The 12,712-nt window shown below is 35.1% G+C and overlaps 1 protein-coding gene across 2 annotated transcripts in view; it reads left to right on the top strand.

Moving 5' to 3' along the window:
- The first annotated feature begins 2,965 nt into the window (after positions 1–2,965).
- LOC113073053 (voltage-dependent calcium channel subunit alpha-2/delta-1-like) overlaps positions 2,966–12,712 on the top strand; it is an 85,924-nt gene continuing 76,177 nt past the window's right edge. For both annotated transcript variants that reach the window (XM_026245925.1, XM_026245926.1), the window contains exons 1-3: positions 2,966–3,448; positions 11,077–11,158; positions 11,372–11,488. In XM_026245925.1, coding sequence (XP_026101710.1) covers positions 3,327–3,448; positions 11,077–11,158; positions 11,372–11,488 — 321 coding nt within the window. In that variant the 5' untranslated portion in view covers positions 2,966–3,326. The remainder of the gene's footprint in view (positions 3,449–11,076; positions 11,159–11,371; positions 11,489–12,712) is intronic.

Below are 12,712 nucleotides of genomic sequence, written 5' to 3'. Positions count from 1 at the left end.
TATATATATATATATATATATATATATATATTAGTTTTTAGCAATTTAATTATTTATTTAAATATTTAATTCATTTCAATTTTATCTCAAATTTAATTTCAATTAAATATCTGTATTTTTGTTATTTATTTTATTATTGATTTTATTGTGTATTTAAATCTGAATAATTGTATTTTTAAATCTATTAAATCCATTTTATATATATATATATATATATATATATATATATATATATATATAAAATATAGCACCAATGTTAATATAGTTAAGTGAAATTAAAACCATAAATAATTATGTTATTGCAATATTATAAAATAATTTATAAATAAATAATTAAATAAAAGCTCAAACCTATTTTATTTCAGCGACTGACGGACATGTTTTTTTTTATCCAGCTGTATTTACTAAGTGCAACTTATATCACCCTAGTGAAAGATGTAACACCAACATGTCAGAAAAAAAAAAGAAAAATGAATAAATCACTGAAAAAAAATCACTCCCCCTCCTAAAATGACTTGTAAACTCAATCAGTTGTAGCTATTATCTCAATGGCACAAAAATCCATTTGACTTTCAACTGTGCTCCGCTGCGGTCATTTTGATTATCTTAGCATGAAAAGTTATTTCCTGGTGCATTTCAGTCATTGGTCTTGTAACTGAAGCAAACAATCAACTGTGGGTGAGAAAGCACTGTCAAAAGATCTCCAGATAAAGTTGTGGACAGAAACAAGTCAGGGAGATGGATACAAAAAATGTAAAAGTCTTTACCAATGCCTAGAAGCACAGTGAAGTCTAAATTATTAAGAAGTGGTAAGTATTTGGTACAACACAGACCCTCTGTGAATCAGGACGTTGCTCCAGACTGGATAAAAGGGTCGGGAGGAAACTGGTCAGAGAGGCGACCAAGAAGCAGTTGTGGGAATTAATGACAAAGAATGGTCATTGTGTGCATGTGACCACAATATCTCATTCTCCAGAAATGTGGCTTGTATGGGAGGGTTGCAAGAAAAACGTCACTCCTCAAGAAAGGCCCCTTGCAGTCATGACTGAGCTTTGCTCCAATACAGCTCATCGTCCAAATAACAGCATTCCTCCAGTTAAGCATGGAGGTGGAAATATCCTGTTATAGGGGTGTTTCTGTGCAGCAGGGACTGGAGCAGTTGTCAGGATAGAAGGAAAAATGGATGGGGCAAAATACAGTCAAATTATTGAGGAAGATCTGTTGCCCTCTGCCAGAAAGTTGTCAATGTGAAGAAGGTTTGCCTTCACACCAACACTCAGCCGGCATAAAGAGTTTCATCCACAAATGCACCTGGATTATCCTTTGGAAATGCTTTTAATGCACATCGATGTCTAATACACTTCACTGCCAGAGTGTGTGCTGGACCGACCCCATAAACACATATCTGACTGAAGGGAGTTGGGTGAACACATTAAACTGGTTGCAAGCAAAGTGCACATGCACTCTGCTTCCCAGCATCCTTTAATCATCACCTGGGTTGTGAATAAGAGGAAAGAGGTCACAACAGTGCTGTCTGTTTAAGACCTATTGGGAATTTTAATAAGAAAGTGTGTTTGTGATGATTGGACAGCATCTTTTCATTTAGCCGAGTGCAGGCCCAGAGCTTTTATCCTGGTCTGTTATGTAGTTGGCTACTCTCTCTACTTGAAGCTACCACAGGGTCACGCTGTATCTCTTCTCTGTGGTGGTGCATCAGTACAAAACCTCCTCTAGGCCCTATTGGATCCTCGGTTCGATGGGTGCTAATGGACCTGCAAAGACCAGGCAACAAAAGCACAAGGCTTCTCCTATTATAGAGCTCGAGCTCTCTCGCAGTCTTGCGCCTTGTTGCACGTGCCTTGCCTTGACACTCATCGTTGCCGCGGAGAGCGCGGTTGCTAGGCAACGGGTGAAAGCCGAAATCCCTGGGTAACTCGCCGCTTACTGCCCCGACCTGTCTCCTATCCCTGCTCGCTGGCTTATTAACTTTAATTCATTTGGGGGACAGAGAGAGAGAGAGAGAGAGAGCAGTATCTAATTTAAACAAGCATTATAGCTATATTAATCGGCTGCAATTTATACAATTGCATTACATATTAAAGAAGAGTGCTGTGCATGCATGATATGTGGACGCATGTGTTTATGAAGGAGATGCATCATTCACTGACGCCCTAAATGAATAATGCACGAATGTATGTGGAAAACAAGCTACCGCGCGCCTTCGATATTGATCAGGTGCAAATAATGCATAATAATGCAGTGTGTTTAAGGCAATAGGCTAATTGATCAAATAGTTCTTTGCAGATACGTTGGTTTTTAGTTTTATAATTTAATATAAACGGATTACAATAAATATATATAAAAATTAATGTTCATAATGATGATGATGATTTTTATTATATAAAATGTGTATAATTAACATTTCAATATGTTTACACAATAAATGTAATATTTTCATGTAGAAGGCGGCGTTGTTTTAATTGTCATAATTATAATAATAAATATAATAGTAATACATTTATATTTATAATAATTATATTAATAATTATTTTTAGTTGTAGTAGTAGTAGTTGTAGTAGTAGCAAAGATTGTATATGTATATAATTTGTATTAAAATAAATATTCTATCAAATAATAGAATAGGCCTAATCGATTTAGTTTTTTGTTTTTGTTTACATGCAGATGGCATTATTTTGTTAATAAACCTACTATAAATTAATATAACATGTATTTATATAGACTACGTTGTGTAACCACAAGTATTATGTAAAATAACTATAAAATCTAAATATTTTGAACAAATATTTGCAGTTTATTTTTATGCACCAATCACTTTCTCAATATTTTTTTTTTGGCTTTCAGGGGGTATCACGGCACTTTTGTGCGCATTCTTAATTGATTTCAGTAGGGTGTTGGGCTACTTATGTGTTGAGGAAGCATAAGAGAAGGAGGAGGAGGAGGAGGAGAGAGGGACTTGAGAGGGTTGCATTTCACGAAGATCCGATGAAAGATAGCAGGATATTGCAATAAGAGGGCAAGAGAGAGAGGTGGGTGCAGAATGACGCTGATTCGGGGCTATTGATCTCTCCCTCCCCTCTATATGGGGTCAGTAGTTTGATCAGAGAGCGCGCAGGATCACACACAAGAGCCACACACGCGCTTTTGTAAAATGAAACGGTGCATATAGAGCCATCCAACAGGACACTCATCACCAATCCGATCCCGTCTGTCTCTAACCTGATGACGGGAAATAATAAGATTATCCAGCAGGACAGGAGAGCAACACGTTATATTTCGGGAGAAAAGTAACTGGTGTGGACTGACAGATGATGGTGCGCTCGAGATCAACGGATATGACCATGAATCCGTTCAGAATCTCCGTGCTGATGGTGTTCCTCTTCGCAACTGTTCAAATCTCGTGCCCATCGCAGTTCCCCAGTCCGCTCATGTAAGTACTGTAGCTACTTTGACGTTGTTGTCTGTGCAAGAAGAGCGTGACAGCGTTTTAGCTGTTGATTAAAATGCAGTTTTTCTTTCTTTCATTCAGCCTCTGTGTATCTGTTCGGACGTGCGCAAGTGTAATTGTAAGTTTTTTGTGAGTGTGTAGCTAAATCGTGCTGGATGTACAACACACTGAACTATTTGTTTAGCCTACCTATGTACGGTTTAACTTTAATTTAACGCATCGTATGCAATCTGTACACTTTATTTAGTTTAGTTTTAAATAGTATTATTATAAACAATAATTGTCGACGCCTGCATGCCTAAATAATATCAGTAACGTCCAAACGCTGAAACGAACATGTAAACTTATGGAAAATACATACATTTTGTTGGTTGTTGTGTTAACATGTAATGTTGTTTAATAATACAGCAGACAGATTCACAATCGATATTATGAATTAAGTTGAAAGGTTGGGGGAGGGGTTATCAAGTCATGGAATAATTCACTCGCCTTCAGGTCGCTAAAAGCCTGTGTGACGTGTGGAACTGTCTTTACGTACAGTGACTGATTATATCCAAGCAAAATAACTAACAACACCATAAAAGCGTTCCACGTGACTCGTGAGCTATATCCCGAGTCTTCTGATTATAATCTTCTCCTCTAGTGTACTTGAGAACCTGTGTGACTGAATCGGTGAGTCGGAGTTGAACTATGATTCGTAAAAGAATCAGTACAATTTGTGAACTGGTTTAACCGATTGAAAAGAACTGGCTCAAACGAATGATTCGTTCACTCGTCCAGTTCTTGAAATCGAATCACTGACTCAGTGATCTGTTTTCAAAGGTTCTCCAGCTAATCGCTCTCTTTTTATTTAATCTGTGAATAATGATATGATCTGTTAATCTCGTAAATGTGTTGTGTAAATATGTTTAATTTAGTACTGACACTAATCTTAAAGGTTAAATAAAATTAAAGCTTTTACCTCATGTGGTTTCCATTTCATTTTCTCTTTAAATAATTCTCATAAAATATTAAACAGAGGTGCATTGTTACCATGTATGGCAAACATGATGTTTGTGAGAGACTGCTGTGACCTGACAGATGGTTAAGCATTGTTTGGTTTGAGCTGGCAAATCTTTTGTTAACCTGATATTTAAACTAGTACTAACAGACACGTATCTTGTGAGAAAAGTAAGTTTAAACGATGGTGAATTCATACAGAAGGCCCATTCTCCAGATATGTATGTTGGTGTATTCCTGTTGTTAGCATGTGTCAGGATATATGCATCTGAGAAGAATTGCCCTTTTTGTCTGCACTGCTGCTTAAAAAGTGATGGTTTCAGCAGGTGGTTGTGACAGCAGAACAAGGGAATTGTCAGTCTCTTCTATGCTATATGTTCTTAACATGCCAAATATTTTTTGCACGCTTTTATAAATCTATAAACAGTCATTTCTAAATGCAGTAATAGACAGAATTTGTGTATTTTTACATTGTGACTGTGGTCTCACAATGTGTTTTATTGCATGGTGTGAAGAGCATTAATGCAATGCTTTAAGATACAGATTAAGAAATAAATAAATGTAAGAAGCTGGACGTGATTTGACCACCTGTTTGTTCTGCATTAGAACATGTGTTCAGGAAAAATAAACCTCTTGGGTGGCCTGAACTGATGTAGAGCGATACATTTGTAATGGCCAGAAAACCAGGGTGTAATTGTGCTGCATAACATGTGCTTTTGTTAAATGGGTTCTTCCGGTAGATTTCTGAGAATTTACATAAATAATGCATTGCTTTAAAATAATGTGAAAAAATTACATGCCTTTGTGTTATTTTCAGTTGTTGAAAAGGTTTTCTTGAAAAGGTTAGAGCAGAATAGTACAATGTGAATTAAAATACAGGGGAAAAACTTAAAGGAACAGTTCACCTAAAAAAAAAAAAAAAATGTTTAAATTGTACAAACTCTCCAGAATGAGTGCCAAACATCTGATAAAAACATCACAATAATCCACAAGTAATCCACACCACTCCAGTCCATCAATTAACATCTTGTGAAGTGAAAAGCAATTACTGTTTCTGGCTAAAATGTGAGTCCTGTATCCATAATATTGCTTTCACCAGTAATTAATCATCTTGTCTGAATCATTAGAGAAATTAGCAGAAAAGTAAAAAAAAAAAAAAAAAAAAGTACAGCGAAGTAAAAAAAAATCACTTCACAAGATACTGGACTGGTGTGGATTATTTGTGGATTATTTTAATGTTTTTATCAGATGTTTAGACTCATTCTGATGGCACCCATTCACTGCAGAGGATCCATTGTTGAGCAGTGATGTAATGTTAAATTTCTCAAAATCTGTTCCCATGAAGAAACCAACTCATGTACATCTTGGATGGCCTGAGGGTGAATGTTAACTTACATCATGTACTTAACCATTTTTATTAGTCGTGAGAGATACTGTAAATTATTAATCCTAAAACACAAAAAATCGATGTATAAATCCAAATATTTTTCAGTGCAACAAATATTTCCTTTTTGTGTTTTTGGATTAATTCTTTAATAATTTTTGATAAATACTTTTTCATCGTTTATAGTTTAGTGCATTTTTGCATTCCACAATTACTTTTATTTCTGTTCTTGAAAAAATGTACATGAAGACAAAAGAAAACAAACAAACAAACAAATAAAACACTTTTGGCTTCCCTTTCCATCTGTGTTTCAGACTTGTAAAAGAAGTGAGGAGTACTCAATAACTAATCCACTCAATTTGGAGCAACAAAATCCACGCTGCTATTCTGGATTCTTTCGATTGCTAGTATTAGTGCAGAAACAGACTTTTTCGAGAGGGAACTGAGGGAGAATTCCCACAGAGAGATGATGCAGGTGATCACTGTAACTTTGTCCTCCTGACAGCCAGAGACACCTGTCCCTAAGTCCCACACTGGTCCACTTAATGACACAGGGATGCCACTCTCCTGTGGAGAGGACAAGATATATGTTATGCTGTAATAAACAGTATATTTAGAAGCACACAAATGCATATGTTATAAAAGACATACACCATCTTAAGGAATAGTTCGGCCCAAAAAAGAAAAATTATATTATTTAATAGAGAAGATGCGCAAATCACGTTAATTTTCAGCGTTTATTGGCCCATCTTCTCAGTTAACAACGGCTCTGTGTAGTAACAGCTGCTCAATGTGAAATCACGCACCTGATGGAATTAACCGCTGATTAGAAAACCGGCTTTACTGACGAGATGCGCATTAACGATCGGCCGATCGTGATCGGAGCACCCCTATTATTTACTCAACCTCATTTCATTAGTTGTGGTACGTGTTTTTTAAATTTATTTATTTATTCATTTTTTTAAGTATTTATAATAGAGGCTTTGCAGACAAACAGGTCAAAATCGGCATGTTAGAATAATTTCTGAAGGATCGTGTGACTCTGAATACTTGAGTAATGACTGCTGAAAATTCAGCTTTGTCATCACATGAATAAATTACATTTTCAAACATTTAGCAGAAAACCGCTATTTTAATTTGTCATAATATTTTACTGTTTTGTTGTATTTTTGATCAAATAATTGCAGCCTTAAGTGAGGCTTAATTTTTATCAAAATTTCTTATTGACCCCAAACATTCGAATAGTATTTGACAGACCTATGTTACATTTAAGATATATATATATATATATTTTTTAGTTCATATATTCCCTGAGAACTAAACAAGAAGGATAACAGGATATGTCAAAACGTTCAAGTTTAGTGGCATTATAGCTTTGTTTTATGTGCCCTAAATGACCCAAGTCTGACTACTGGTGCCCCCTTAAAAAATAGGTTTGTGGTTCACTGATCTAGAATCGTTAATTGTTCCTAGCAGCAACTGTATAGTGTAAGTTTACACATAAGTTCTTTAAAAAAAAAAAAAAAAAAAAAAGCTTAGAGTCAAAGTTGTGATCCCCTGTCAGATGAGCGCTAATCCTCAGCCTGTAAAGGGATTACATAGCTTATTATAGGAGCGCAGGGAAATCTCTGAATGGACCTTACAAATGGAAGTGAATGAAAGCACAAATTTGCTAAAATAAACTCATTATGATTACAGACAAATTACCTTTTTAGCAGAATTCATGTAAAGAACTGTGGCTGTTTCTTTTACTAGACTTTTTATCTAACATACAGTACTAGACAGATATATCTTTTAATTCAAGATAACGCTGTTGGATGTTCCTTGAAAGATACATGAGCAATTAGATAACACTTCACTTGAGGCCTGTATGTATTATATATTATAAAAGTATTCTTATTGCATTAATTATGCCCTCAAAATGCACCACTGTGTGTTCTCACGAATAACTGCAACATCATGGCTACACCTTTAAAGAAATAAAAAAACAAGAACTTTTTAATGCATAGCAAGAATAATGCAAGTACTCTAATATAATTGAACTTAAATTATAATTATGCTTAAAAGATCTAAAGCAATTAGCTGTACACTATACAGTAGATACTTCTGTTATGCATTTTGCATCAGGCTTCAAGTTAAAGGAATAGTTACCCTAAAATAAAAATTTGCTAAATGTTTGTTTCCTTGTTGGAACAGATTTGGAGAAATGTAGCATTACATCACTTGCTCAGCAATGGATCCTCTGCAGTGAATGGGTGCTGAAGCTGATTGTTTGTAATCCATCATTGAGATGTTTTTAACATGCATAATGATAAAATTAGAGATCTCTTACCATGATATTGCTTTCTCCATGAAAAAGTCATCTGGTCTGAATCAGGAGAGAAAAATGCTCAGATCAAGCACACTTTACAAGTGGAAACTTTCTAAAACAGTTCGTGTGGATTTTGAAGTGGAAGGACAACATGGGGATGGACTATCTCACTTCAAGAAAGTGTAATTATGGATTATGGCTATATTCTGACCAGAAGTGACAGTTTAAAGTTAAAGCTCTGTAATGATGGTTGCTTCTTACAAACAATCAGCTTTTTGCTTCAGAAGACATTCGCTGATGGATTGGAGTCGTGTACATTACTTGTGGATTATTGTGACGTTTTTATCAGCTTTTTGGACTTTTGGATGGCACCCATTCACTTGCAGAGGATCCATTGGTAAGCAAATAATGCAATGCTAAATTTATCCTAAACTGTTCCAATTAAGAAACAAACTCACCAAAATCTTGGATGACCTGACAGTGAGTAAATTTTCTGCAAAATTTCATTTTTGGGTAAACTATTACTTTGTTAGACATTTCGACTTGGTCACATAAGTGAAGCATGGCGGTTGTGAGAAACTTTACAGATTTTTTTCCACTATAAAACCTGGCAACATGTGTGGTTGCAAGTTTACTAGTGAACATCCTGTGTACTCAACATCCTGTGAGCCAGCCAAAGCCCTGTGAGTGAAGGAGGTCTGACTGGTAATGGCTTATTTACAGGGGTTTTTAAAGAGTGTGGGACTTTACATTGCTGGAGGCAACTTCTTGCAAACAGGATATTTTGATTTGGCAGACTTAGTTTAAAAAAGTGCTGCTATAACGATATCTGTCCATAGCCGCTGCTCGTTAGAAAGCACCTCATCCAGCAGATTGTCTCATTGCAACCTACATCTGTGCCTCTGTTTTTCCAGCCCCTGAGGAAAAAGGTCCATGACAGAACAATAGAATGAGCGCTAGAGGAGAAGAATGGAGGAGCCTATATTTAATTCACAATTCTTTTTTCACTTCCCTGTTCAAATTCGGTTCTGGCCCCAATACAGAGAGCACCGGAGGGTTCTATTATACCAGTATTGAAGGTTTGGGTTCACGAATTAAACTTGGATGGCTGGTGTGGATATGTGTGCTTTTGTTCTTCTGGGAAAGAGAGTAAGTCCTTGGCCTCCTCTGCTACCACAAAACCACTGAACATTTGCTAGTCAGCTTCTTTTATGCAGACAGCAGTCTTTTGTTCCCTCACAAAAATAATACACGAGAGGGCAGAATGCTTTACAGAATATTTCTGTGCAGCATAAGTGAGTGAGAGTGACTGAGAATGTTTAATAAGTAAAGATAAAAAAAGGATTTAATATACACTGCATAATGTTTTTAGAAAAAGGCTTACTAACGCTGCAGTTTTTCTGTCAAAAATACAGCAAAAACAGTAATGTACTTGAAATATCATTACAATTTAAAATAACTGTATTCTATTTTAATATATAATGGATTTTTTTCCACCTCCCTATTTTTGTGTTGTGAAAGCAAAATTGTCAGTATCCATAAACCAGTCTTGATCATTTAGAAATCATTTTAATTTGCTGATTTGGCATACAATTTTTCATTATTATCAATGTTGAAAACAGTTGTGATGCTTAATATATTTGTGGAAACATTTATTTGATTAGTTGATGTTTAAAAAAAAATATAATAATAATAAGGAAAGGAAACTTTAATTTTAAGAAAATACCTTTTTTTATGTCCTCAAAAATATTTCGCCAAAATATCAAATGAATATTAAATAAAAACAATTTAGTGTTTCAAATAGGATCACAGTTCATAAATCCATTTCTTCAAGATATGTTACTTAATACTAACTTAATGATAAGATAGTTCTCTGATGGACTTCACACTTCACAAACACCTCCTGAATTTCTCATCATGGTTTTGGTAATTTTAGATCTGTGATCACAGAGGCCATGAAAGACATGTGACTTCATCCTGATGTCCATGAATTCACTCTCTTTTTAGTCTTGCAGTGTATATAGGCACATCATGGAATATCATAAAGAAAGGGAGTTTCCTTTCAAATGTGGTTGTAGAGTAGTATTCATTATTCATATTAATTGGATGTTGTATAACCATTTGGAGCAGTCACTGGAACCAGAGACTTCCTAGAATTTTGCCTAATGTATAGCAGGAAGACAACCATTTATAGTTTAAAAGATGAACAGTTATACAAATAAGATTTTTTTTTTTTTTTTTTTTTGCTTTTATTTTGAAGTTCTTGCTAAATGTTCTTATTTTGCATATGCTTGCTGATAGTTTCCAGGTAGGAGCAATTTTCATGTTTTCCTGTCCTCTATCTGCTATGTTTGCAATGTCCAAGTTTATTGAGCATTTATCGGTTTTGACTTGCTTGATCAATTTTTGTGCCACGTCTTGGAAGGAATCTTGCTCAAATAAATGAGTGATTTGTGTAGTTTAAACCATCAGGTAAGGTCACACGAATTTCAAAGTAAGCACAGCACTTATAAAACCACAACAAGTGATCCCTAAAGCCATTTCTGATGGAAACTCGTTTTTAAGCGTCTTGTGTTTGCTCTGAAGGACAGGTTGTTAGTGCATTCACCAGGTTATTCATTTTGAGTAGGCTACTTGCTTGCAGTGTGCTAACTGACTATTTAGTTGTCTGTAGCTGCTTCGTACTATTTTTAAAACATGCATTTTAAAAGCACCTGTTAGGAGATCACATTTGCTGTAACTTTTTTTTTTACTGCAAATTACTTTCAATTTGACTCACATACATGTAGCTGTCTTCAGGACTGTGGTTTAGTTACTTGATTAAGACTTTAAGGTTTTTCCTTCATATTTTCTGACCCCTCTAGGGATATGTTTAGATTGTAACTGTATCTTTAATATGAGTGCTTGTGTTTGCAGGATAAAAGAATGGGTAGATCAGCTGCAGCAGGAGCTGGTTTCTCTAGCAGACACAGCCAGCGCTGGGAATAATCTAAGACAGGTCAGAGATCCAATGGCCTTCACACTTTACCACGCAAACACACTCTCCTATACATCTTGATGGATGTGTATTTTAATGTCTATTCACCCCAATAAATCATTCGTGAGAGTTATGCCAGCTTAATTATCAAAACAGCCATTACCAGTAAACTGTCATCTCATTACTTTATTACCAGAGGCCCTAATGAGTGTCTTTTTCTCTCCGTTATGGCAGATCTTTATGGATAATCAGAATTATTTCACTTTGAAAACAAATAATGCGGCACAGCTTGTGGAAACAGCGGCACGGAATATAGAAGATTTTTTGAAGAAGCGAGCCACAGCTCTAGAGGTAAAACCATCCTGCTTCATTTATTTGTTTATTGTTGCATAAGCATCAAATTATATACATCTATATGATATGTAAATGTGTTAACATAAAACATTTAAAAAGTGTATCATATAACGCTTACGGCGATTCATAGTACATAACAGAATACATAAAATATGAATCTTTCTTACACACACATACACATATATAAATTAATAATTTATGATTGAATAGGATTAATAGTTTGTGTATTTATGGGTAAAAGATGAGATGTCCCATTTTGGTGTCCACATGAAATTGCATGTATAAAAGTGATTTTATATGTATAGAAAGCATATTGAATGCAAGTGAAGTGTCTTCTTTAATGTTCCAGATTCAGCGTAACTGAATATTTACTTGAAAAAAATCATGGTAAAAATTAATGATCATTATTTTATGCTCAGAATTTTTTTTTAATTAAATTAAATTAATTAAAACAAAACAAAGTTTATTACAGCTTAAAAAAAAAAAAAAAAAAAATATATATATATATATATATATATATATATATATATATATTTTTTTTTTTTTAAGCTGTAATAAACTTTGTTTTGTTAGTGAAAATTCCTTTTCATCTTTTTTTATTTTTAAATTAAAATGTTAATTTTTTATATTTTGCATACCCATATATAAAATACAGATTTTTAAAATACATATTCAAACAGACAGATAGATAGTCAGCTGTGATTTGTAAACCTGGTCGTAGGTCTAATTTTAGGAAGCTTGTTGAGTTGCTTGTTGTTTGGAGTTGAACAGATGCCCCATAGACTGCAAAATAAAATTGCATCTACCCTCTTCTAGCTCGTACGGACCTGCATCTGATCTAAGCATCAATGATTATGTGTGTGTGTGCTCTTGTTCACATGTGTGTCTGCGCACACGCCAGCTGGCATATCCTTTGGATGGCACAGCCACAGAAAGATGGATGCCTGCGGGTTATAATTGTTATCATCCTTTGAAAGATTCTGGTTGTCAGCACCCGCTGCAGCAGATGTTGTCAGGCTTTCCCTGGTTCACTGATGCCAATCTGCAGACCTGGAGGGGTTTGGCATGGCTGCTGTGTTTATGTGTGTGGGATTTGTCTATCCCTGGGTCCATTAGCATGCAGAGAAAGTCTCAGTAGTGGTCAAGGCTGTCGGCCGATGATTGTATTAGTTTGTGTGAATAATGTTGTTGTCTTTGCAGAGAGGCAGGAGAGGGAGAGGG

This window comes from Carassius auratus, unplaced genomic scaffold, assembly GCF_003368295.1.
Source record: "Carassius auratus strain Wakin unplaced genomic scaffold, ASM336829v1 scaf_tig00011294, whole genome shotgun sequence".
Classification (NCBI taxonomy): domain Eukaryota; kingdom Metazoa; phylum Chordata; class Actinopteri; order Cypriniformes; family Cyprinidae; genus Carassius; species Carassius auratus.
This window is presented reverse-complemented; position numbering and strand designations above follow the sequence as displayed.